The following is a 22,788-nucleotide window of genomic DNA, read 5'->3' as shown; positions in this document are numbered from 1 at the left end:
AATGATGATGTTGATCATGAATGTATTATCTGGTTGTGATAATAATGGACAGATGTATCTGTGTCCAGACCGTACTTCTGCTATGGTCTATTTTAGGGAGCTTCTGGATTTTAATCTAAAAGTCATATCTGGAAAAGAGATAATAATTTGTGTTCACATAGCACTCTTCATCCAAAGGTCTCAAAGCACTTTACAAAGGAATAATTATTATTATCCCAGATGGAACAATTCAGACAGAGGGGCTGCTGCCCTTTTCAGCAAATTGGGGAGTGGAAGCCCCTTGACTCCAAACATAGCCATAGGCTATAAATTATTGAATCCTGGCCTCTCTTGATTGGGAACTGGAACTACCAATGAGAGGCTTTTTTTTTTTTTTAAATAAAGCAGAAAATCAGGCTCCAATCTTAAGAATTTCAGCATGTGTTCAAAACATATGAAAGTGAATGCTTTTAAAACTGATGAATTTTGGGCAAAGTATGGCTACTTAAAATAAGAAAAGTGGTTATTACAGTCAAACTAATAATGGTTAACATGTGCTGAACACTATTCTAAGTGGGTTATACATATTATTTTATTTAAGACTCATAACAATTTTAATGATGTAGGAATATATATCATTTTACTCACTTTACAGTTGAGGAAACTGAGACAGAGAACGTAAGTAGCTAGGCCAAAATGTCAGTCAAGCAAACTGGCAGAGCTGGAATTCAGACGCAGGCAGTTTGACTCCAGAGACTTCACACTTAGCAAGTTTCTCTGTGTCCAGCTACTGTGTGAAACATTTCACATGAATTAACTCACTTAATCCTTACACAACTCCTAAGAAGTAGATATTTTACTGGGGGCCCCTCCCAAAAAAGGAAATCAGAGAAATTAGAGACCTCTTAGATGATAATGAAAGTGACACCAAGAGACCACCTCTTACCCAGGGAGTTCTGATGGTGCTATGCATGAGGACGTGCTTTGGCAATGGACAAGCTTGGATTAGAGTCCCAACTGTGTCTGTCATTTGGAAAGTTATTAAACCACTATAAATTTTCCAGTTGTGAAATGCAAAGTAGTTAAGGCTCAGAAATGAAAAGACTTAAAAAGGTGAAGTGGCCGGGCGTGGTGGCTCAGCCTGTAATCCCAGCACGTTGGGAGGCTGAGGCGGGAGGATCACGAGGTCAGGAGTTCAAAACCAGCCCAACCAAAATGGTGAAACCCTGTCTCTACTAAAAATACAAAAATTATCTGGGTGTGATGGCGCGTGCCTGTAATTCCAGCTACTCAGGAGGCTGAGGCAGGAGAATCGCTTGTACCCGGGAGGCAGAGGTTGCAGTGAGCCAAGATCACGCCACTGCACTCCAGCCTGGGTGACAGAGCGAGACTCCATCTCAAAAAACACACAAACCAAAAAGGTGAAGTGACTTGTCCAAGCTCACGTTCCAGTAGAGGCGGAGTCAGGATTTTGAAAAGTAGACAAAAGAGCACTGGGCCAGGGGTCAGGGAATGAGGGCTATTCCTGCTGCCAACAAGGCTGTGTGACCTTGAGCAAATCAAATAATCTCCATGATCTCTGTGCCTTCCTCTGTAAAAGAAGGACATCAGGCTACATTGATACTAAAGTCTTCCCCAGTGCTAACATTCTGACTTTCAATATCTGTTTTCTGTTTAGTCCCTTGTTTGAAAATCCTTGGAGGAAAAGAAATTAACCACACAGAACCTGAAAGTGACTCTGGAAGCCAAATTTAGAAAACAGATTTCAAAAGGAGAAAAAATAAGTTTACAAAATTTCTTTATTTAGAAAGCGAGACTGCCCTGCAAAGTGTTCGGCTTGATTTGTGAGACTCAGTGACCAGATAAAGGCCATACAGATCTCCTTGATTAGCCAGTTCTCCTAGCTGCAGTAAGCCGTGAACCTGGTTCAGTGGCCCTTTCTGGCCTGCTATCCTGGCTAAAGCTGGAAGAAGCCCATCCTGTGTGGGAGGGATCCGAGAAAAGAAGCCAAGCTTTTCATGTGGGTGTTCTATCTTGAATTCAGAATGTCTATACCATTCTGTCTACTTCTGTTTTTGTTCTTAGTGATTATTATATAGTGACACAGCCCACTGCTACCATGAACCAGTTTTTTTCACAACCTTGTGCTAAGCCATGGTATAGTGAACAGGTCTGGCTTCCATTTCTTTATGTGGTCCTATTCAAAAGTGTGAGATTGAGTTTGTTATAAATCTTGGCAAAAAAAGATATCCATAGCTTTGTGATCTTGGGAAAGTCACTTAAATTCTCCGTGTGTCGATTTTCCTCATGTTTTTGTAAAATAATGCTTATCCCACGTGCTCTTCAGTGTTATGAATTTCGAATAGTGTATATGTGGAAGTAGTTTGAGGAAATTAAAGACCTCTTAGACGACAATGAAAGCGATACTGGCCAGGCAAGGTGGCCCACGCCTGTAATTCCAGCACTTTGGGAGGACAAGGAGGGTGGATCACTTGAGGTCGGGAGTTCGAGACCAGCCTGGCCAATATGGTAGAACCCCGTTTCTTCTAAAAATACAAAATTAGCTGGGAGTGGTGGCGGGACCCTGTAGTCCCAGCTACTTGGGAGGCTGAGGCAGAATTGCTTGAACCTGGGAAGCAGAGGTTGCAGTGAGCCAAGATTGCACCATTGCACTCCAGCATGGGCAACAAGACTAAAACTCTGTCTCAATAAATAAATAAATAAATAAATAAGAGAGAGAGAGAGGAAAATAATATATTTATTCTTCATGACATATGCTATTGAAAAATTGTATTGCTTTTTTTTTTTTTTTTTTTTTTTTTTTTTTGAGATAGGGCTCTGTTGCCCAGGCTGGAGTGCAGTGTTATGAGCCTTACTGCAACCTCTGCCTCCTGGGTTCTAGCATTTCCCTGCCTCAGCCTCCCAAGCAGCTGGGATTACAGGTGAGCGCCACCACGCCCAGCTTTTTTTTTTTTTTTTTTTGGTAGTAAAGATGGGGTTTCACCATGTTGGCCAGGCTAGTCTTGAACTCCTGACCTCAAGTGATCTACCCCACTTAGCCTACCACAGTAGGCTAATACCACTTAGAAATTCGCAGCTTTTAGATTGGGAACCACCAGTGTAAGTAAAATATTAATAATTCTCAACTTTAAGTTTGGCCCTTACTGTGCACCAGACATTGTTCTAAGCACTTTACATATTATCTCACATAATCCACATCCTCCTCATCCTTCTAGTCTCAGCTTAAATGTTATCTCCTCAGACAAGCCTTCTGTTATCCAAGTAGACCTATCCTCTCCCCTTTCCATTATTCTCTATCATTTCATCCTGTTTATTTCCTTCAGGATACTCAGCAATACAAGTAATTAGTTACCCATTTGTGTACTTGTTTACTGTTGTCTTCCCAGTCAGAGTATGAGCTTTGAGAGCACAGACATGTACTGTTGAACAGTTTGGTTTACCACAGTGTACCCAGTAACATATAGTGCCTCAGTGACTGGCACAGAGGAGCCATTTGATTGAATATTTATTGAAAGCACATAATAAGCAAAAAATGGCTTTATGAAGTAGACCCTATTATTTTCTCCTTCATACTGATAAGGAAACTAAGGCCTAGAGAGTAAAATAGACTCATCCCAAAGTTGGTAAGTCACAGAGTTGCTTTAAAACCCAGCTCTTCTGGTTTCCAGAGCACAAATTCTTCACTACGACCCTCGTCTCAGGAACAGAAGACTGAGTTCAGTCCTGGCTGTGTGAGATCTTGAGTAAGTCCCCTATCCCCTCTGGGACTTTTTCTTTCATTGAAAAATGAAAGAGCGGATGTCGCTATCTTCCTTATAGTGATGTTTTGTGATTTATGAGGTCTGTGATCTATGAAAATGAAATGGGGGACACTGAAGGAGCCAACAAGGTTGGCTTGATGCCTTTAAAAGTGCCAATTTTCAGTTATTTTCTTCCTTCTCTCCTTCTTTCACTGGAGATTTGCTAATCCTTATTTTATGCCAGGCATTATGTTGGAGGTAATAGGAATCCAAAGGCGAATAGGATATATACATAGTCCCTTACATTAACATGCGTGGCCTGATGGGAGATGCAGACCCATTAAATGGCTGCTTGAAATACAGTATGGGCCATATCCCAACAGTAATACTATGCCATGAGTAAGGCTCATGGCAATACAGAGGAGGAAGGGATTAATTCCATCATCTATGTGTATGTTGGTGGGAGTAGAGGTGGATATGTAGGAAGGGAGATGCAGTATAATGCTGAGCTGGGCCTTGGGAAAAGAATAGTTATCCATGTGGACAAGGTGGAGGTGAGGCTTTCTGGACACAAGAGACATTGTGTGCAGAAGCACACCAAGAAACAGCATGAAGTGCTGAGGATTGCTAGGGTGGGGGGTTGGCTCTTAGGATATGAAGTTGGCTAGACAAAGAGAGCCCATGACGAGCCTTGCTGAGGAGTTTGGACTTGACTTCTGAGAGCGGTAGCATGGCCAAATTGTGCTTACATTTTATTTTTAGAAGGATCACTCTGGCATTGGTAGGACTGGAGATAGGTGATGAGGTGAAAGGAGTGGAGACCAGTTAATAGGCTTTGAAGTTGTCCAAGTGAGAGATGATGAGGACTTGGACTTCAGGTGTTTGCAGCAGAGTTGGAGTGGAAGTAGATAAATTGGAGATTATTTTAAAAGGGAGACCCAAAGGCCTTGGTGATTAATTGGATGAGGAAGAATAAAAGATGAGATGAAGGGACTCGTTGTAATGGATTGATATAGTCTAAAAGAATAAAACAGTGGCATTAATAATTATAGGTGATTTGGAGTGAAGTGGAAGAAATAATGATGTTGGTTTTGGATGTATTGAGTTTAAGATGTCTCTTAGCTGGGAGGAAAGGTGTAGCTCTCTCCACTTCCTTTCCAGAATAGCAGTCCTAGCCTAAGTCAGTCATCCTTGGACCAGTTTCCTGTGAAGCCAAGTTCGGTATAAAATTCCCCAAGATCTCACTGGCATTCCTGAGCTCCACATCTTTCAAGGTTAAAAGCTGAGTGTTGAAAACTCCCTGGACCCTCACTGATAGGCAAATGGATTATGGAGCTGGGTGTGTGTGTGTGTGTGTGTGTGTGTGTGTTTTAAATCAGATGCTGGCTCCAGTGCAGCAAACTCTTCTGCCTCTTGCAAGCATCAGCCTTGGAAAAACAAAACAAAACAAAACAAACCTTTTTTATGGAGCAACCTCTGGCCCTGACAGGCTCTGGCTCTCTATTGGCTCCCAAGAAGCCCCCCCACCTCTCTTAGCAGATTTTTAAAAGATTAGGTTGTACAGTGCTCAGCCAGATCCTCACGTGGCTGCTGAAGAAAGGCCAGAGTGTTGGGGACTGGACCCTTTCTCAGCCACCACTTCGGTGTCCTCAATGCTGAGACAAGACACCTTGTAGCTCAACTCTTTCCATAATGACGGGGCTGGGATCCTCCCCCACCTCAAGTCGAATATCCAGCTCTCACCAGGCGGTGGCAGGACCGAGCACGTGGTATCATTTAGGGGCTGGGCTCCAGGGTCCTCCTAGGAAAGAGGACAGCCCAAGAGGCGAGAGGCTGGCCGGCCACCCTGGCCATGGCAACCTCTCTGGCTCCTACAGCTGCCGGCCAAAGGCAGGGGGCCCGCCCTGCGTCCCATTCCCACGTTCATAGGATGGTGTCAGGAGCCCGTTATCTCTTCTCCGCCTTCTCCTCACGCACCACCCCTACTGTCATACCGATAAATTCCGAGAGCAAAGGGTGGCACGATTCCTCCCTCGCCCCTGCGGGCTGAAGGCGGGCACTAAAGCAGTGCAGTCCCAAGCTTCCCCTGCAGAAGCCGCGCTCCCCACTCAGTCCGGGGGCAGAGGGGGCGCGAGAGAGCAAGTGGGCGGGCGTCCCATCCTCCGCATCCTCCTCCAGGTCCTGGCGCACAGGGTGGGAGCGCTGCGCTGCGCCGCGCTGCGCATCGCGGCCCGCTTGCCGCCTGCCCCCTGCCCTAGCTGGGCCACCTCCCCGGGCTGCCGGTGGAGGGCTAAGAGGCGCTAACGTTACGCTGTTTCCGGTTTTCCAGCGGGCTCTGTTTCCCCTCCCAAGGCGGCGGCGGCTGAGCGGCGGAGCCCCCCAAATGGCCTGGCCAGATGCGGCAGGTTTGCTGCTCAGCGCTGCCGCCGCCGCCACTGGAGAAGGGTCGGTGCAGCAGCTACAGCGACAGCAGCAGCAGCAGCAGCAGCGAGAGGAGCAGCAGCAGCAGCAGCGAGAGCGGCGGCAGCAGCAGGAGCAGCAGCAACAACAGCAGCATCTCTCGTCCCGCTGCGCCCCCAGAGCCGCGGCCGCAGCAACAGCCGCAGCCCCGCAGCTCCGCAGCCCGGAGAGCCGCCGCCCGTTCGCGAGCCGCAGCCGCCGGCGGCATGAGGCGCGACCCGGCCCCCGGCTTCTCCATGCTGCTCTTCGGTGTGTCGCTCGCCTGCTACTCGCCCAGCCTCAAGTCGGTGCAGGACCAGGCGTACAAGGCACCCGTGGTGGTGGAGGGCAAGGTACAGGGGCTGGCCCCAGCCGGCGGCTCCAGCTCCAACAGCACCCGAGAGCCGCCCGCCTCGGGTCGGGTAGCGCTGGTAAAGGTGCTGGACAAGTGGCCGCTCCGGAGCGGGGGGCTGCAGCGCGAGCAGGTGATCAGCGTGGGCTCCTGTGCGCCGCTCGAAAGGAACCAGCGCTACATCTTTTTCCTGGAGCCCACGGAACAGCCCTTAGTCTTTAAGACGGCCTTTGCCCCCCTCGACACCAACGGCAAAAATCTCAAGAAAGAGGTGGGCAAGATCCTGTGCACTGACTGCGGTGAGTCGCCCCCTCCCTTTGCTGGAGAAAGGGGGGAGGGGCGAGGTGGTGGAGAATGGGGGTGGGGCAGGGAGGTGCTGCAGGTGCCCGGGCCTGGCAAAGTCCGGGCGCTGGGGGGTGGGGCCGCCCCTGGGCAGGGCGCCTGGCACGGGTGGGTGAGGGGGTTGGGGTTGAAGAGAAGGAGGATCAGGCTCAAAGTGTGCCAGGGGCGGGGGGCGGAGGGAGGCGCTGGCCTGTGCCAGCGGGGATCTGCGGCTGATGTATGGCATGTGGGGCTGGAAAGCTGCCATCATAGCCCAGTAGCGGAAGGAAAAACGGAGAGGTCCTGGCGGTGCTGGCCTGAGGCTCAGTGTCAGGAGTGACCCTCGGAGGCCTTGCCCGCTCTGCTCCCGCGGGCCTGCCGTGCCCAGGCTGGCAGGGTCTGCAGGAGCAGCTGGGCAGACTCCCAGGCTGTGAAGGCCTCCGCTTACAAGTTCTCCTAGGGAATGATCGCCCCCGCCCCCTCCTTCCTCTCCTGGGCTGGTTGCTCTGCTCATCCACACCGCTGGCGCAGGCAGAGTTGGACTTTTTCTGCTACTGTTTTCCGTCCTCCATGTGGCTCCAGTTTTTTTCTCCATCGTGATTGTCTGTTTTTGCTAAGCAGGTAGCCCATCTTTTTCTTAAGACTAGCAAGCAGTCACCTCTTTTTTTTTTTGTAATAGCTGTTTCTGGGGGATATTACAAGGTCTGTTGATTGCGATGATGATGAAAGAGAGTAACTTACTTCTGTTGAATGCTTTAAGTTCAGCTCTAACGTCTTACTCGCCAGATGTATTTGACTGCATCTTTCATCTTCATGATGTTGGATGCTGCACAGGAATGCAGGTGATTAGAAACAAAACACTGAAATCTGTAGATCTCTGCAGCTGGGAATGGAAGTCTCCCATGTCAAAAGTCAAAGAAATGTCAGTCTAAGAGCTTTTTCTTCTTGTCCCTGAATCCAGTACTTACTTCTTAGTAAGATATTTCAGATCAAATTGACCCACACTGGAGCATTTGGTGTAAGCCCGTCTCGTGCTTATTCACGTTGGGGTTTCTTTTTGTCCCAACTAAAGCTGAATTTGTTGGCATGTGGTATGACTTGCTGGACTGTGTAATCGCTGAATTATGATAGATGTCCTGTACTCTCATAGAAATTGGTATGTTTACCAGTTTACCAACTGATTCTAGGTAGTGTAGACAGGCTTTGTTTGAGTAGCAAAATATGTGTAACAGCTTATAGTAAGTTTTGCTGCCCTCATCTTTCTAGATCAATACCTATGACTTTTGGAAGCTTTCCTCCCCCACTCCCTTCAGGAGGCAAATTTTAGGAGTTTACTTATGGGAGTATATCTAGGCACTAACTGTGTTAAACTGTGATCACTTTAATGAGAAGAATCTTGGCAATGTCTTAATAAGAAGTGGAAAACTTTGGAGGATAACAGCCGTTTATCACCCTGACATTATCCTTAGGAATATCGTCGACTGCTTTTTAATATTAGTTTTATGTTCTGAAATGTTTTATGATGACAAGCAGAGACCAGCTAAGAATTTCTAGTTTTTTATTCTATTGAGTATTTTATCTGAGATCCCTTGGGGAGCTGTGAAACAGTATTATACAGTGGAAAATAGATAGTAAAAATATTTATTGAACCTTGTTCAAGGACAGCTTCTGTTTGGTTGTTGGTGAGTTGCTCCTGCATTTGCACAGTGTATATCTCCACATAATCCCTAGTCTGGGCTGCTGAGGACTTGATGGTCTTTGTCAGACAACCCCATAGAGTAACTGGCTTCTCTGCTCCCTTGTCTCCCTCCTTCTACTTTCTCCTTCCCCCAACACAATATGCCTCATCAATTACACATTGTTTGTTCTAGTGAGCATTTAATAGCTTAACAGTTGAATGCAGAAATCATGAAAGATTTGAGGGTCAGAAACATGGTCTGTTTCGAGATTATGATCATCTCATATTATCAAAATAGCATGTGTAGTACAGTTCTTAAAAAGATACATTTAGAACTGCAATCACTGGTAAAGGAAGGGCCCTCACATATCACAAATTATCAAGGATCAGGAATGTGTATGGCAGTAAACATTTTAGAATGCAAAAAATTGCTTTGAATTGATATTCAAAGGAAAGTGTATAAATAGGTACTATTTTGGGGAGCCTTATATAAGGGGATTAGAAATTAAAGTACCTATTTGTGAGACTTGTGGAATTGGTGATAATATAACAGAAGAGCATAAACTGCATTTTCTTATTTTCTGCTGTGTGGTTAAAGAAAACATGTACTGGTAATGGTATATTAAATAAGGAAACAAAATCATCCTAACTAACCACAACACTGTCCTTGTGCTTAGCAGGAAATAACTAACAAATTCATTTTCTGTTTTCTATTCTAAAGAAAGCCCTCTGGGCCACAGGGTCATTGGGAACATTTTCTCCTTGGAGCAGATTTGCCCATTGCAAAATAGGGAAACTGGCACTTGGAAACTGTCGTCGTGGCCGTTATATTAAGCAACTGAGGTTGCATTGTTGCTTTGTTTAGCTAGTTTCGGGTCTGAGTGTGTGTACGTTCTGAGAGGTGTGGTTCCCTGGGAGGTCATCTACAAAGCTTGTGGGGTTTTTTTTTGGGGGGGGGCACCATATGGAGGGATAATATTGTGTTTAAAAATTGGCCTCAGGAGCATCAATGCGGGAGGTCACACTGAACCTCTTCTTATCAGTCCTTGTAAATGGCTCGTTTCCAACCTGAAATGTTGACCTGAAGTCTGTAATATAAGGTGGGGAAAGGTAGACAGGGGTCTTGCTGGAATAGCAAGACCTGCCAGAGTGGTATTTTTACATATCTAATGGGTATCATTTATCCAGAAAGAGTACATCTGGTGATAGAGTTGAGTAAAATCTTTGCATTTCTTAGAAGATTGCATGTATGGAGGGAGGTGTTTTCTGTACCTTCTGTGGAAAGGCAAGGAAAAAGAGTTAGAAAGACCTTGCAGGGATCAGCAACTCTGTACAATGTTATAAAAGCATCCTGTTCTGCAAATAGTCCTGCATTTTAAAAGATGGTTGCATATATTTTGGTATAATTACACCCTATCTTGTTGTTTTCTTATATTCATGTTTTTAAGCAGTTTCCTTATTGAATAGATGCAGTAAATAGCATAAAAAATAAAGATCATTTCTTTCTTTGGGATTTCCTGATTAGCGGTTTTCCAGTGTATAGTGTACTTTGTTGTTAAACAAGGAAAGGTATATTCCTGGAGAATTTTACATTCTTTAGGATAGTTTTAAATTAATGTGGCACCCAGATTCACATATTAGAGAAAGGTGGTTCACAAAATTCAGTATAGCAAAAGCGACTACATATTTTTAAAATGCTGTTTATTTAAAGAATCTTTTCTTCCCTAGCCAGCTGGAAACCCAGCTGTGCTGCAGCTTGAAGATGGGAAAGTGAAACTAGATTAGAAACTGACCAGTCCTAGTGATGAGGACTAGAGGCATGGTTGCAGATTTAAGGATTGAATTACCACCCTAAAGTCATTATTTCTTGTAGTGGCTGCTTTCCTTGGCAGACTGCAATTCTTGGGGCAGGAACAATAGCTTATCTCTGAGGTCTTCTTTCTCTGAGCTCTCCTGCCCCCCAGTGTTTCGTACTTTGCCTGGTTTATAGAAGGACTCTCCATCAGTGTCATTTGAATGGGTAAAGTCAAGTGAAGTTAAAGAAAGCCTCCAGATTAATACTAAAACAATCTTAACTCTCTGACCTGTGACATCAAGTCCTGTGCTGAAAAGCTGAGTTTGATGATAGCCTTTACCTGTCGCTATGGGAACCTTTCTTCCAAAAGAATCATTATCAACTAGAGTACTTAACCACAATGTGCTTAATCATTGTGCTGATTAGTGTTAATGGGATTTGAGCGGTGGAGAATAAAGATCTTGCTGGAAAAGACCCTCTTATTTTTTTTCTTTTGGAAAGTAGATTACTACTTGCCCACCCCCAAATTTAAACAAAAATAAAACAACCATGGTTTGAATTAACAAACAGTTTGGGAGCTAGGGATGGTGGTGTATTAACAATCAGGTGACTAACTTCCTCTCGGCCCCTAATCAAAGCAAATGTGTTTCCCCTTTACCATCCTCTTTTATCTAGGGGATTTTAATTTTATTTTCTAATATCAATTAGTTTTTTCTTTACAAAATTATATTTATATTTTTGGAGCTGTAACACACTTATATGGCTCAAAATTCAGAAAATACATAAAAATATATGAAGAAAAGTTTCCTTCTTAACCCCCATTCTCAGCTACCCAGGTTTAAGGCTCTGTGGTAAAATATTCAAGAATAATTTATTCTTGAAGTGTGTGTTTCTCTAAAAACACAATGTTTTTCAAAGTAGTCCTTTTTTTTTTAGATGGAGTCTTGCTCTGTCACCCAGGCTAGAGTGCAGTGGTACATTCTTGGCTCACTGCAACCTCTGCCTCCCTGGTTCAAGCGATTCTCCTGCCTCAGCCTCCTGAGTAGCTGGGATTACAGGCACCTGCCACTGCGCCTGGTTAATTTTTGTATTTTTAGTAGAGACAGGATTTCACCATCTTGGCCTGGTTGGCCTCCAACTCCTGACATCGTGATCTACTCACCTTGGCCTCCCAAAGTGCTGGGATTACAGGCGTGAGCCACCGCTCCCGGCCCAAAGTAGTCTTATATTTTCTTTCGACAGAGGAAGAATGTTAATTTTGCCATTAAGTCAATTTTGTGGTAAATTCTTCCCAGGTAGTACATATTTTCTTAACCTGGCCCAAGATCTTATCTACCTAGTTCTAATGATCTCTGAGTCCTCTATCTCAAGTGTCTAGTTAAAGGATCCTTTCTTGTCAATACCTTACCTCACAGATATAATTCAAGACTCAGGAATGAAAATACCAACTTATTTTTCAGATACTTTGCCATTAAGTTTTCCATGACAATACATTTTATAAGTCTTAATTGGGATGCTCAAAGGAGAGATCCAAAGTTTTATCACTGGGATTCAGGGCTGCATCTCAACCCATACAGCAATTCTTACTGTTTCACCCACTTGGTGATCTCACAGTAGCGTCCATGTGGGAGATCACATGATTTCACAGATAAAAAGAGAAAACTCCACAGTGCATGATTGCTTTGATTTTCATTCAGAAGCCAGAGTCCCCAGTTGTCAATGAAGAGTTTGATTTGGACCATATTCATGCACAGCTGGTACAATTCCAGGGAATTTAGTTACCTGAATACTGTTCTGAAGTATATTTAAGGTAACTAATTTGAACATAGCATTAAAATTTCAGAGGAACAGGGAATTGCCATTTGGATACATAGGAAAAAAGTAAATATGCAAATATCAAAACAGCAGAAGTCTTAACCCTCTAAACGCTGTTTGCTTAGTGGCATTTGGCAACTTTGAAAATTTGGGAAAGGAATGGTGGTATCAGTATCATTGAAGTTTCCCCAATGCAGTTTTCAACAACTTGTTCTTAGATCTTTCTTTGCAAGGTCTGAAGTGTTGTTAGTATAATTTGCACTAAAAGTAAGAGAAATTTCCCCCCAAATTTTGTGTTTGGATGGATGGGTGTATATGGTGTGGGGATTTTTGTCTTACTTGTTTCTAGCAAGTTAACCCTCTCCTCCCACTTACTTTTTGGAATTTGTACATAGAAATAAGTCCAGTTTATGAATTTCAAGAGATGATACAGGGAATTCTTTAGGAAACTAGGGAAAGTAGATGAATTAATCGGTAGAAGTGCTAAATTATGACAAGTTCGAACAATGACTTTTATATTTAATTAAAGCAGACTTCTTTAAAAACAGTAATACATGCAGATGAATCTTGCTGAGCTAGAGCTCCATGTCAGATTGTAAGAACTGAAGCACACATAGAGGATGATTAAAAGGTATTAGGATGACATGAAAGGACATCCTGTACCCAGGCAAAGAGCTAGGGAGCTTTTGCCAGTCTGGGGTCAAAAGACAAATTCACACTTATGGAGTGTGATTAATTGCTGCTAATCAGCTATAATGTTTTTGATAATTATGAAATTACGTTAAGAAGCCTTCCTTCTCTGGCTAGTTGGGAGAATGTGGCATAGGAGCTCCATTCTACAGTAACATTCCCTTCCCAGTTTGTATATGCAGTAAGATCCAAATAGCCATCTCCAGGGACCTTCTCTGGGACAGAGGCCTGACACTTCCGGAGCCTGTCAGCTCTGCTCTATGCCTCTGTTCAGGACCAGATTGTGCTGCTAGCCTCCTGAGTGTGGGACAGGACTGGTGGTTAACATTTCATTTACCCTTGCAGATGTTTCTAGAGCAGCAGAGGCCCAGGTACTGTAGAAAGTTTCTGTGTTCTGCAAGCAATGCAGACCTCCAAGATGTGATGATCAGATTACTTTTTTTTTTCTCTCCCCAGAAACTGAATCCACAGTTCTGTTTATCATTCACAGTTTCTTGCCCTGTGCTGAGGACACTGGCTCCCTTACACCTTCTTTCCCTGATCTGTTATATAAAGACTGAGGATCTGTCTTTGTCCTTTATGCTGGGATGTTTTACTTGGTCTTGATCTTGATATTGATCCAACTAACAGAAGCCAGGCTGAATTAACATTCCTCAGAATTGAATGAGAGAAAGGTCACAAAATGGCTAAACACCTGGTCCAGCCCATGCAAAAGTCAGGACATCATGAATTCTATTGTGACAGTGATGCAATTTGATATCCCAAAAGTTTTATTACAAAAAGAACTTTCTTTTAATTCAGTCTTTTAAATGTTTGCTTCAACAAGTATGTAAATATATATTCTGTGTAAAGAACAAGTTACTTTAGAGGAACTGCATCAGATACAGTCGCCATCACCAATGAGCTTACAATCATATAACAGTAATTTAACTTAGAATATGATAAACACTATAAGATATGCCAACATAGTGCTTTTGGGAGGAGGAGAAGAGTCAAAAAGGGAAGAAAGATAATATCTGGTTAGAAGATTAAAGAACGTTTCTTGGAGAAGTAGTTTGAGAAGGGTTTCCAATAATCAGAGATAGTTGAGGTGAGAGTAGTTTGGGAATAGAGATGAATCAATTGATTAAATGTATTTCATGCAGCAAGAGCAGCATTCTCAGTATTAGAGGGGGGATGTTTGTGGAATAAAAAAAAAAAAAAACAGAATGAAAGGGGAATGAAAATGAGTAGCCTGGAGTGGTAGATTAGGGTGATATTGTCTTTCTTTCTTTGCAGAGATGGGGTTTCGTCATGTTGCTCAGGCTGGTCTTGAACTCCTGAGCTCAAGTGATCCTCCCCCTTTGACCTCCCAAAGTCCTGGGATTACAGGTGTGAGCCACTGCGCCCAGCCTAGGGTGATATTTTAATCAGTCTTGAATGCTAGGCTGACGAATTATTCTTAATTATATAAGTAGTATTTGAATGCTTAGGTTAAAAGTAACTCGGTAACATTTTGTAGTTCAGTGAATGGGTCTTGCACATATTTCGTTAAACTTAGCTGGAAGTTTCGTGTTTTTTTCCTATGGCATTGTATTCATGTTATTATAAATGGTATTATTAATTTAATTTCATTTTTCAGTTACTCATTGTAGTATGTAGAAATATCATTGTTTTGTTTTGTTTCATATATTGACTTTGTATGTTGTGACCTGAATACATTCACTTATTTGTTCTATCAACTTTCTTTTTGTATATTTCTTGGGATTTTCTATGTACATAATTGTGTTGTCAATGAAAAAAAGATATTTATTTTTTCCTTTCTAATCTGTTTCTCATTTGTTTCTTTTTCTTGTCTTATTACACTGCCTAGGCCTGCCAAAGTACAATGTTGAATAGAATTGGTAAGAGCAGACATTTTTTTTCTATTCATGCAGGAAAACATTCAGATGTTCACGATTAAGTATGATTTCAGCTAAAAGTTTTTAATAGCTGCCCTTCCTTCAAAAAAAAAAAAAAAAAAGTCTACTCCAAACAGTGTAATGACTAAGAGTTTGAGCTCTGCAGTCAGATGGACCTGGGTTTAGAAGCCATCTTTTGCGGCCGGGCGCGGTGGCTCACGCCTGTAATCCCAGCACTTTGGGAGGCCGAGGCAGGTGGATCATGAGGTCAGGAGATCGAGACCATCCTGGCTAACATGGTGAAATCCCATCTGTATTAAAAATAGAGAAAATTAGCTGGATGTGGTGCCACACGCCTGCAGTCCCAGCTACTCAGGAGGCTGAGGTGGGAGAATCACTTGAACTTGGGAGGCAGAGGTTGCAGTGAGCTGAGATTTCGCCATTGCACTCCAGCCTGGGTGACAGTGAGGCTGTCTCAAAAAAAAAAAAAAAAAGGAAACCACCATCTTTTGCATATTCCAGCTGGGTGATATTGGGCAAGTTACTTTCTGCATCTTAGTTTCCTGTAAAATGAAGATAGTGATAGCACTTAATAGAATTGCTATAAGTATAATGTAATAATGCATGTAAAATAATTAACATATAATTTGCTCAAAAAATGTTAATTATTAACCAGAGTGAGCAGGAAGACTAGGTAAATGAAAATATTAAGTTCCAGAAGAAGACCGGGGGCAGGCAAGTGGAAACATTTTTATGAACAACTATGCTCTTCACCCAGATATCCCCATTTGTTTCAACTTGAGAGTTATTGGGCTAGATCTGGTGGAGGTGGTGGTGAGAAGAGAATGGGTTATGTGTGTGGTCTCATTGTGGAGACACCCATGTGAGTCCCAGGATATGAATGCTCTTTCTGTGGAGATCTCAAGTAGCCTACAGATCTTGATGTGCTCATAGGTATGTGTTGGTCAATTTTTTGAGAAGGCTGCAGAGAGATATTGTTTTTCTCTGTTTCACAAATGGGAGGACTAAGACACATAATCCACAGTGTCTCTTTCAAACTCCCATCATACTAGTGGGGTGAACCAAGTTCTGGAGTCCTGCCAGCTTTGCTCTTTGACTTCAGTAGGTCTTATCTTACATTTTTGCTGTTGTCAGGAGAAGTTGCTGAAAGTCCCTGGAAGATGGCCGAAAGCTTCCTTATTTTCAGATAGGGTCCCTGACTCATCCTGCTTTGATTTGGGGTTTCCAGGGTTGGGGATGGGTTCACACTCATCCTTTCTCTTTTCCTGTTTCTGTAGTGAGTTGTAATATATCTGGTGGCTTCCCAAGGTCAGAGGTATAGAGATGTGATCATGTAACAGGTGACATTTTTTGAGTTTGTGTGATTTTATTTTTATTTTAAATAATTAATTGATATGTGAAACCTGATGAAAGTATGAAACTTTACTCTTTAAGTGTTTGTAGGACAAAGACTGCCAATTATTTTACATGCATTATCTCATTTAATACCCATAACAATTCTATTAAGTGCTATCATTATGTTTATAGAAAATGAAAACACAGAAAGTAGTGCATTTGGGGGTTCTTCCTCTAAATATTTGTTCGTTATTATTACCCCACAGGTCCTTGGCTGGCCATGAATCCCCTGACCTCAAGAAGTAGTCTTTATTTTTTCTTATTCTGAAAGTCTTAGTATTTGTGGCCTACATTATTTATATAACACTTATCATTTAATGCCATACATTGCTAGTTATCCTTTGATGGGCCAGTATCTTATCTCGTTTACCTGGTGGTAAGATCTTTAGGGGCAGTAACTTAAAATATGGTGAAGTTTTAATATTTGATTGCTGGTATTGCCAAGTAAAAGGGGAGCAGTGGGAGCATTTGCTTTCTCTACTGCCCACTTTTTTCCTAGACACATTTCAAGATTCATCAAATGACAGCCCAGGCTAAGGGACAACCATGGAAAGTGCCTTCAGACATTTCAGTGAGGGTGGAATTTTGCTTCCTGATCATGTTTCAGTTCTGTTTTGTTTTTTTTTTCTCAGTAGTCCATAGTTTCTTTATTTTCTTGCAAGTAATTATCCTCTTTTGTTGAGTTTTAGAATTATCTGTAGGTAGTTTTTCTCATGTATGTCAACATTTTGGCTTGTGTTCTTTTTCTGTGTTTTGGTTAGTTGGCATTCTGCAAAATTTACCAGTTTCACTTGCCACCTGAGCTTTTTGGATATTCCTTATTCTGGTCTCTCACTGGAATGCCCAGATGCACTCTTAATCTGGCCTCTTCATGCTTCAGGCTGAATACCTTCAGAGGTAAGAGGTATGACCGGGTGCCTTTTTTGTAGTAAGCTGAGATCACGAATTAGGAGTAGCACCTTTTTGCCTAGTAGACAATTTAGGGGCTTTTGGAGGCCAGTACTGGTTCTTTGATCGCTGGTTTTCATTTCGAAAGGGCGGTGGTGGGAGCCCAATGCTTTCTCCCAATGTTTCTCCTTTGGCATGTTCATTCTTTCACCATTCCCTTGAAATGAGGCATTTTCTGCCATGTCTGCTTGGCTGAAGTATTGGGTAGGGTGTGGCTTCTCCTCCAGCTCCAAGTTGGACACCACCTTGCAGAAGGCTGTGGCACTCAGCGTCCTTGAGTCTCTGAGTCCCTTCCACTGGTGCCTTTGGCCATAGGTATGATCTCAATACAGCACCTTGCCACACTTGCTTAGACCAGCAATAGATTTCTTAAGCACTGCCCCATTGATGCCTCTTTTCTGGAGTAACTTTGTATGGCTTTAGAGAGGAGGGTTTATTTACCAGTCAGGATGGAACAGGTAGTGATTAAGCAGATGATCTGTCATGTCTGAATCTTTGTCTCTGGATGAGAGAAAACAGCAGGGCTGCATCCAGGGCAACTTTTCTAGCATTGTTATTGGTTGATTTGATTTTAGGGGAAAAATAGTGAAAACAAAAATTTTTTCTAAAAAAGAAAGGAGTCTCACACCATGGCAGGATCCAGTTGTCACAGGATGAATCCAAGGCCTGTAAGTGAAGAGTTGCTTTTAAAGGACTCTGAGACTTCCAAAGACAGCCTGTCTGACTGCTTACTGTTGGTTGGTTTCTTTCTCACAGTCTGTTTGTATGGGTTTTACTTCTGACCCTCTCTTACCTGAGGCTTCACCTCTCTCACCTCATCCCACCTGGCTTCCTTCCTTTCTACTTAGGCCTGCTGATAGAATTGCTCTTCTCTGAATGTAACATCCATTCTTCAGCCCCCATTGTCAAGAATCAGGAAAATTTCCAGAAATTTCTAGTATAAAATTCTCAACCCTTTCTTAGACCTTAGGTCTGACAGACCTAGTGGGGAGGTAGGCACAAGCTTGGGATAGGATGAGGGTGGAACCAAATCCAGTAAATCTGGCTAAGTTTCCCTTAGGTTGGATTCTTTTGGACATAACATGGAGTTTTGTTGTTGTTTTTTTTTTCCCAGAAGTCATCTTCCATAATTCCAGGTCTCATTTTCAAAAGGAATGCTTCCTCCAAAAAGGCTAGTAACATTCACTGGTGTCTTAGTAACATATACATTAAGTTGTCTTGGGCAAGTACTGACAGAGATTCCTTTCAGATGGCACCTCCAGAGCTCAGCCCAGGTGATTCAGGCCAATGCTAAGAAAATCCCACCATGTAGAGCCACGTAGTATTACCATCTGGGCAGGGCCAGACACTACCACCTCTGAGAGAAAGGAGAAAGGTCTTTCTGCTGGAAAGAATCTAATTCGTAAGTTGAAGGGAGGCACATGGGTGGCTCCCAGATTGGAAGGGAGCCTTCCGTATTTGTTTCTTACTGTGTAAATTATCTAAGTAGGTTTCCACTGTGTATGGTTTACACTCAGTCAACTGAGAGGGCAAACGGGAGCTGGAGCTGAGACTGGTTCCCTTGGAAGTGCTGTTTTCACCTCTGCCAGGCTTTCCCCTGCTTCACCTATGCCCACATACAATGTGGGCTCTGCACTTCTCCTGTGTGGTGTTACAGCCTCAGGACCTCTGGTGAATGGTCTGCCTTACGTCCAGAACTTGTTTTACAGAAGTAAAAAAAGTTAAAAGCATTGGTTTTAGATTAGTTCTGTAAAGGGAACACCTAAAACTAGTGCATCCTAGGGAGCTCTGTCTAAAAGAAAACATTGAGTTGGTAAAGAGTCCCAGTGGGTTTGATGGGCTTCATTGGGTCAAGGTCATGAACCATATATATATTTTTTAAGTACAACAGTTTACTTTCCTCATGTCTGAAGTTAAATAACAGCCTAATCATTCCAGAGTAGGAGTGAGTGTTCTTATTGTAAGAGGGAGAAAAGGGCGATCGATAGTGCTGCTCTGTCCACATGACTCAGGGAGTAATCCAATGACATAACTCTTCATTCTAGGGTTCAAAGATTACTTTCTGTGGAGGAGTTTGCTACTAACAATGTGGCTTTGGGAGAGGAACCTTATGGTTGGCTTGCAGTTGACCCAGTCAGCCTTAAAAAATGAAGCTGGTTTGTGGATCCTGCCATGGGTTCCTCCAGGAATGCTGTCATAGTGTTTGGTTTTCTGACACACCTCTTTCCCCTCTCCCTTCCTTCTCAGGTCATTCCATCACCATGTCTTCTTTCGACCACTTTGTAGAGGGTACAGTCCCTTAGGGGTTGTCCTTGGTTCTTCTCTCAATTTATGAAATCTGATTTTAAGATTTCATCTGTTCATAGCAGAATGGTTATGACTGCACGCTGGAGCATTTTTTTTAGACAGAGCATTGCTCTGTCACCCAGGCTGGAGTGCAGTGGCAGGATCTCAGCTCACTGCAACCTCCGCCTTCCAGATTCAAGCAATTCTCCTGCCTCAGCCTGGAGCTGACTTTTAAAGGCGAGTCTTTACTCTGTGACTTACTAGCTGGATAACCTGGGGAAAATTAATGAACCTCTTTGTGCCTCAGGTTTCCCAGCTACATTATGGGGCTCACAGTAATACCTACCTCATAGCATTGTGATAAAGATTTGGTGAGTTACTCCACATTAAGTGCTTAGAGAACAGTGCCTTCTTATAGAAAACATTCAATGCAGACTAGCTGCAATTACTGTCATGTCTGTCATTAGTGGAAAGAGAATGACTTTTGATTCAGATGGGTATGTGACTCTGTTCCTGACTGTGTTCCTTACTCACTGTGCAAACTTGGGGAAAGTCCCTTAATTTTTTTGAGTCCCAGTTTCTACCTGCCTATGACAGTTATCAGTTGTCAAAATGGAGTTGCTTAACACAGCAACAGTTAAATGAACACCCAAAATGGAGTTGCTTAACACAGCAACAGTTATTTGTTATAATCTCTTACAGTCCTGGGAATTGAGGGACTCAGCTAGGAGGTTTAGTATCTTTCATGTATTTTAGTCAGATGGTGGCTGAACAGTCAGACAGTTGTTGCGACAAGGTCATTTCAAAGTTTCTTCTCTGACATGTCAGGCAAATAATTCTGGCTGGTTTTCATCTGGGAGTGTAGCCAGGTCTGAGGACCAAGGACCTTGCCTGGGTTTCCTCACAGTACCAAGGCTAGGCCCAGGAATAAGCATCCCAAGGGAGGGCCAGGTAAAAGCTCTATTGTCTCTTAGGGTCTAGCCTCAGAAGTCACATAGCATCACATCCACCACATTCTACTTATTAGAAGAGAGTTACTAAGTAAGACCTGACCAGGTTCAAGGGGAGGAGAATTACACACCACCTTTTGGTGGAAGGAGGGTCAAAGCATTTGTGGACATTACAGTTTGACCTCTGGCACGAATTATTTATATTCCTAACCCATGAAAAATATACTCATCCCTACCCAAAACCTCCCCCCGGCCCCCTGGTCAATGTCTCATCTATTATGGCATTAGGCTCAGGTTCAGGAGCCAGGGTCTCATCGTCTCAGTCAGGTCTGTGTAAACTTGAGATTCCTCAATGCGGTTCCATGAGTACAGCAACTCGAGTACTGCTCCTCTTGATCTGAAGACTGAACTCAAGAGACAAGTTATCTATCCTCTACACCAAATACAACATTGGGATAGATTTGGGATAACTACTACAGATGCTGTTTTAAAAAATTGGTAACACTTACATTTAAAAATGACTCTTTTTATTTTTTTCTTTAGATTTTGAAATAATTTCAGACTTATTATAATACAAGAAAGTTGCAAAAATAGTACAGAGTTCCCAAATACTCTTTGCCTAGCTTCCTCAAATGACACAACATGTAAAATGATCAAAACCAGGACATTAATAGTATGGATGCAATACTATAAGCTAATCTATAGGCCTTATTCAAATTTTGCCAATTGTCTTACTAATGGCCTTTTCCTGGTCCAGGATCCAATCTAGAATCCTACGTCGCATTTAGTTGTCATGTCTCTTTAATTTTCTATCTACAGCAGATGATTCCATTTAGAAAGGAGGGAAACATGAGTCTCTAGTCCCTAGCAGTTTTGAAATCCAGCCTGGAATGTGAGTAGGTCTCAGTCCTATTGCCTGGGAATGGTTCTTCACTGTTTGTTGTTCTACACTATGGTTCCTGGTTCTGTCCTCTGAATTACTCTTTTTCCATAAGATGTAGCCCGAGTTTGCAGCTAAGCAGTTTTCTCAGCCTGCTTCCTACTTATAGATATCCCTTTTCATCCAAGCTGGTGATGTTCCCGCTGGTGTAATAGCCCCCTCCATCCATGCAGGATATGTTCCACCCCCAGGGGATGTGTGAAACCGCAGCTAGTACTAGGCCTTATCCGTACTATGTTTTTCCTACACATACATGCATATGATAAAGTTTAATTTATAAATTAGACACAGTAAGAGATTAACAACAACACATAATAATAAAATAGAACAATTACAACAATATATACTGTAATAAAAGTTATGTGAATGTGGTCTCTCTCTCAAAATATCCTATTGTATAAAACCATGGAAAGTGAAACCATAGATAAGGGGGGACTACTATATACTTCTTTTAAAAAGTGTATGGTTTTTCCAGTGAATCTTATTGGGGTTTACTGCCTTAGACAAAAGCCACACCCACAAATCTTCTTAACATAAGGTCTTCTGTACTTTGAGTTCCCTCTGAGGCTGCAGTGGGATAATACTCTTTAAGATTTGTAGAATTCCTATTATTTAATAGAAAGGATCTGTGAGGCACATTCTTAAGATCTATGGGGAGGCCTGGTGCAGTGGCTCATGCCTGTTGTCCCAGTACCTTGGGAGGCCAAGGCAGGTGAATTGCTTGAACCCAGGAGTTTGAGACCAGCTTGGGCAACATATGGAGACCTCATCTCTACAATTTTTTTTTTTTTAAATATTAGCCAGGCATAGTGGAGCATGCCTGTTGTCTCAGCTACTTTGGAGGCTGAGGCAGGAGAATCACTTGAGTCTGGGAGGTTGAGGCTGCAGTGAGCTGTGATTGCACCACTGCACTCTAGGCTGGGGGACAGAGTGAAACCCTGTCTGAAAAACAAAAACAAAAAAGACCCACGAAAGGACTTTTGTTTGTCTCAAACATTCTTTGAGACATTGCCTTTGATCTTTCCGAGGTCTTAACAAAAGATATAATTCAAAAAGTCTCAAACTGAGCTTAGTATCTTCTTGCCATACCCTGTTATGTTTAGGACACTCCTATCTTAAATAACAGCATTTATCTAGTCTTCCAAGCTGTTAGAAATGTCAAAATCATCTTTGAGTCTTTTCTCACTCTCATCCCCTGTATAGAGGACATTGACAAGTCATGACAGTTTTTACTACTGCAAAGTCTCCCCAATCCAATTCTTTTCATTCATGATACTCTAGTTGGAACTTTTATTTTCTTTCTTTTCTTTTTTTTTTTTTTAAAGATGAGATCTTACTGTGTTGCCCAGGCTGGAGTACAGTGGCTGTTCACAGGTGTGATAATAGCATACTACAGCTTGGAACTCCTGGGCTCGAGCAATCCTCCCACCTCAACCTCCCAAGTATCTGGGACTACAGCCATGTGCCACTGTGCCTGGCTTCTAGTGGGATACTTATATCTCACCTAGCCTGCCTTAGTAGCTGTAAATGGAGTTCTC

The 22,788-nt window shown here is 42.8% G+C and overlaps 1 protein-coding gene across 10 annotated transcripts in view; it reads left to right on the top strand.

Moving 5' to 3' along the window:
- The window catches only part of NRG2 (neuregulin 2), a 266,404-nt gene that overhangs the window by 62,886 nt on the left and 180,730 nt on the right, over nucleotides 1–22,788 (top strand). For 8 of the 10 annotated variants that reach the window (XM_045394951.3, XM_045394948.3, XM_045394950.3 and 5 more), the window contains exon 1: nucleotides 5,907–6,830. In XM_045394951.3, the coding sequence (XP_045250886.1) occupies nucleotides 6,137–6,830 (694 nt within the window). In that variant the 5' untranslated portion in view covers nucleotides 5,907–6,136. Of the gene's footprint in view, nucleotides 1–5,906; nucleotides 6,831–22,788 lie in introns of those variants that run through there. The other 2 variants (XM_065546860.2, XM_073994401.1) reach the window with 1 other exon arrangement.

This window comes from Macaca fascicularis, chromosome 6 (genome assembly GCF_037993035.2).
Source record: "Macaca fascicularis isolate 582-1 chromosome 6, T2T-MFA8v1.1".
In the NCBI taxonomy this organism is placed as follows: domain Eukaryota; kingdom Metazoa; phylum Chordata; class Mammalia; order Primates; family Cercopithecidae; genus Macaca; species Macaca fascicularis.
The sequence above is the reverse complement of the archived record's forward strand: the minus strand, read 5'-3'. Positions and strand labels throughout refer to the sequence as shown.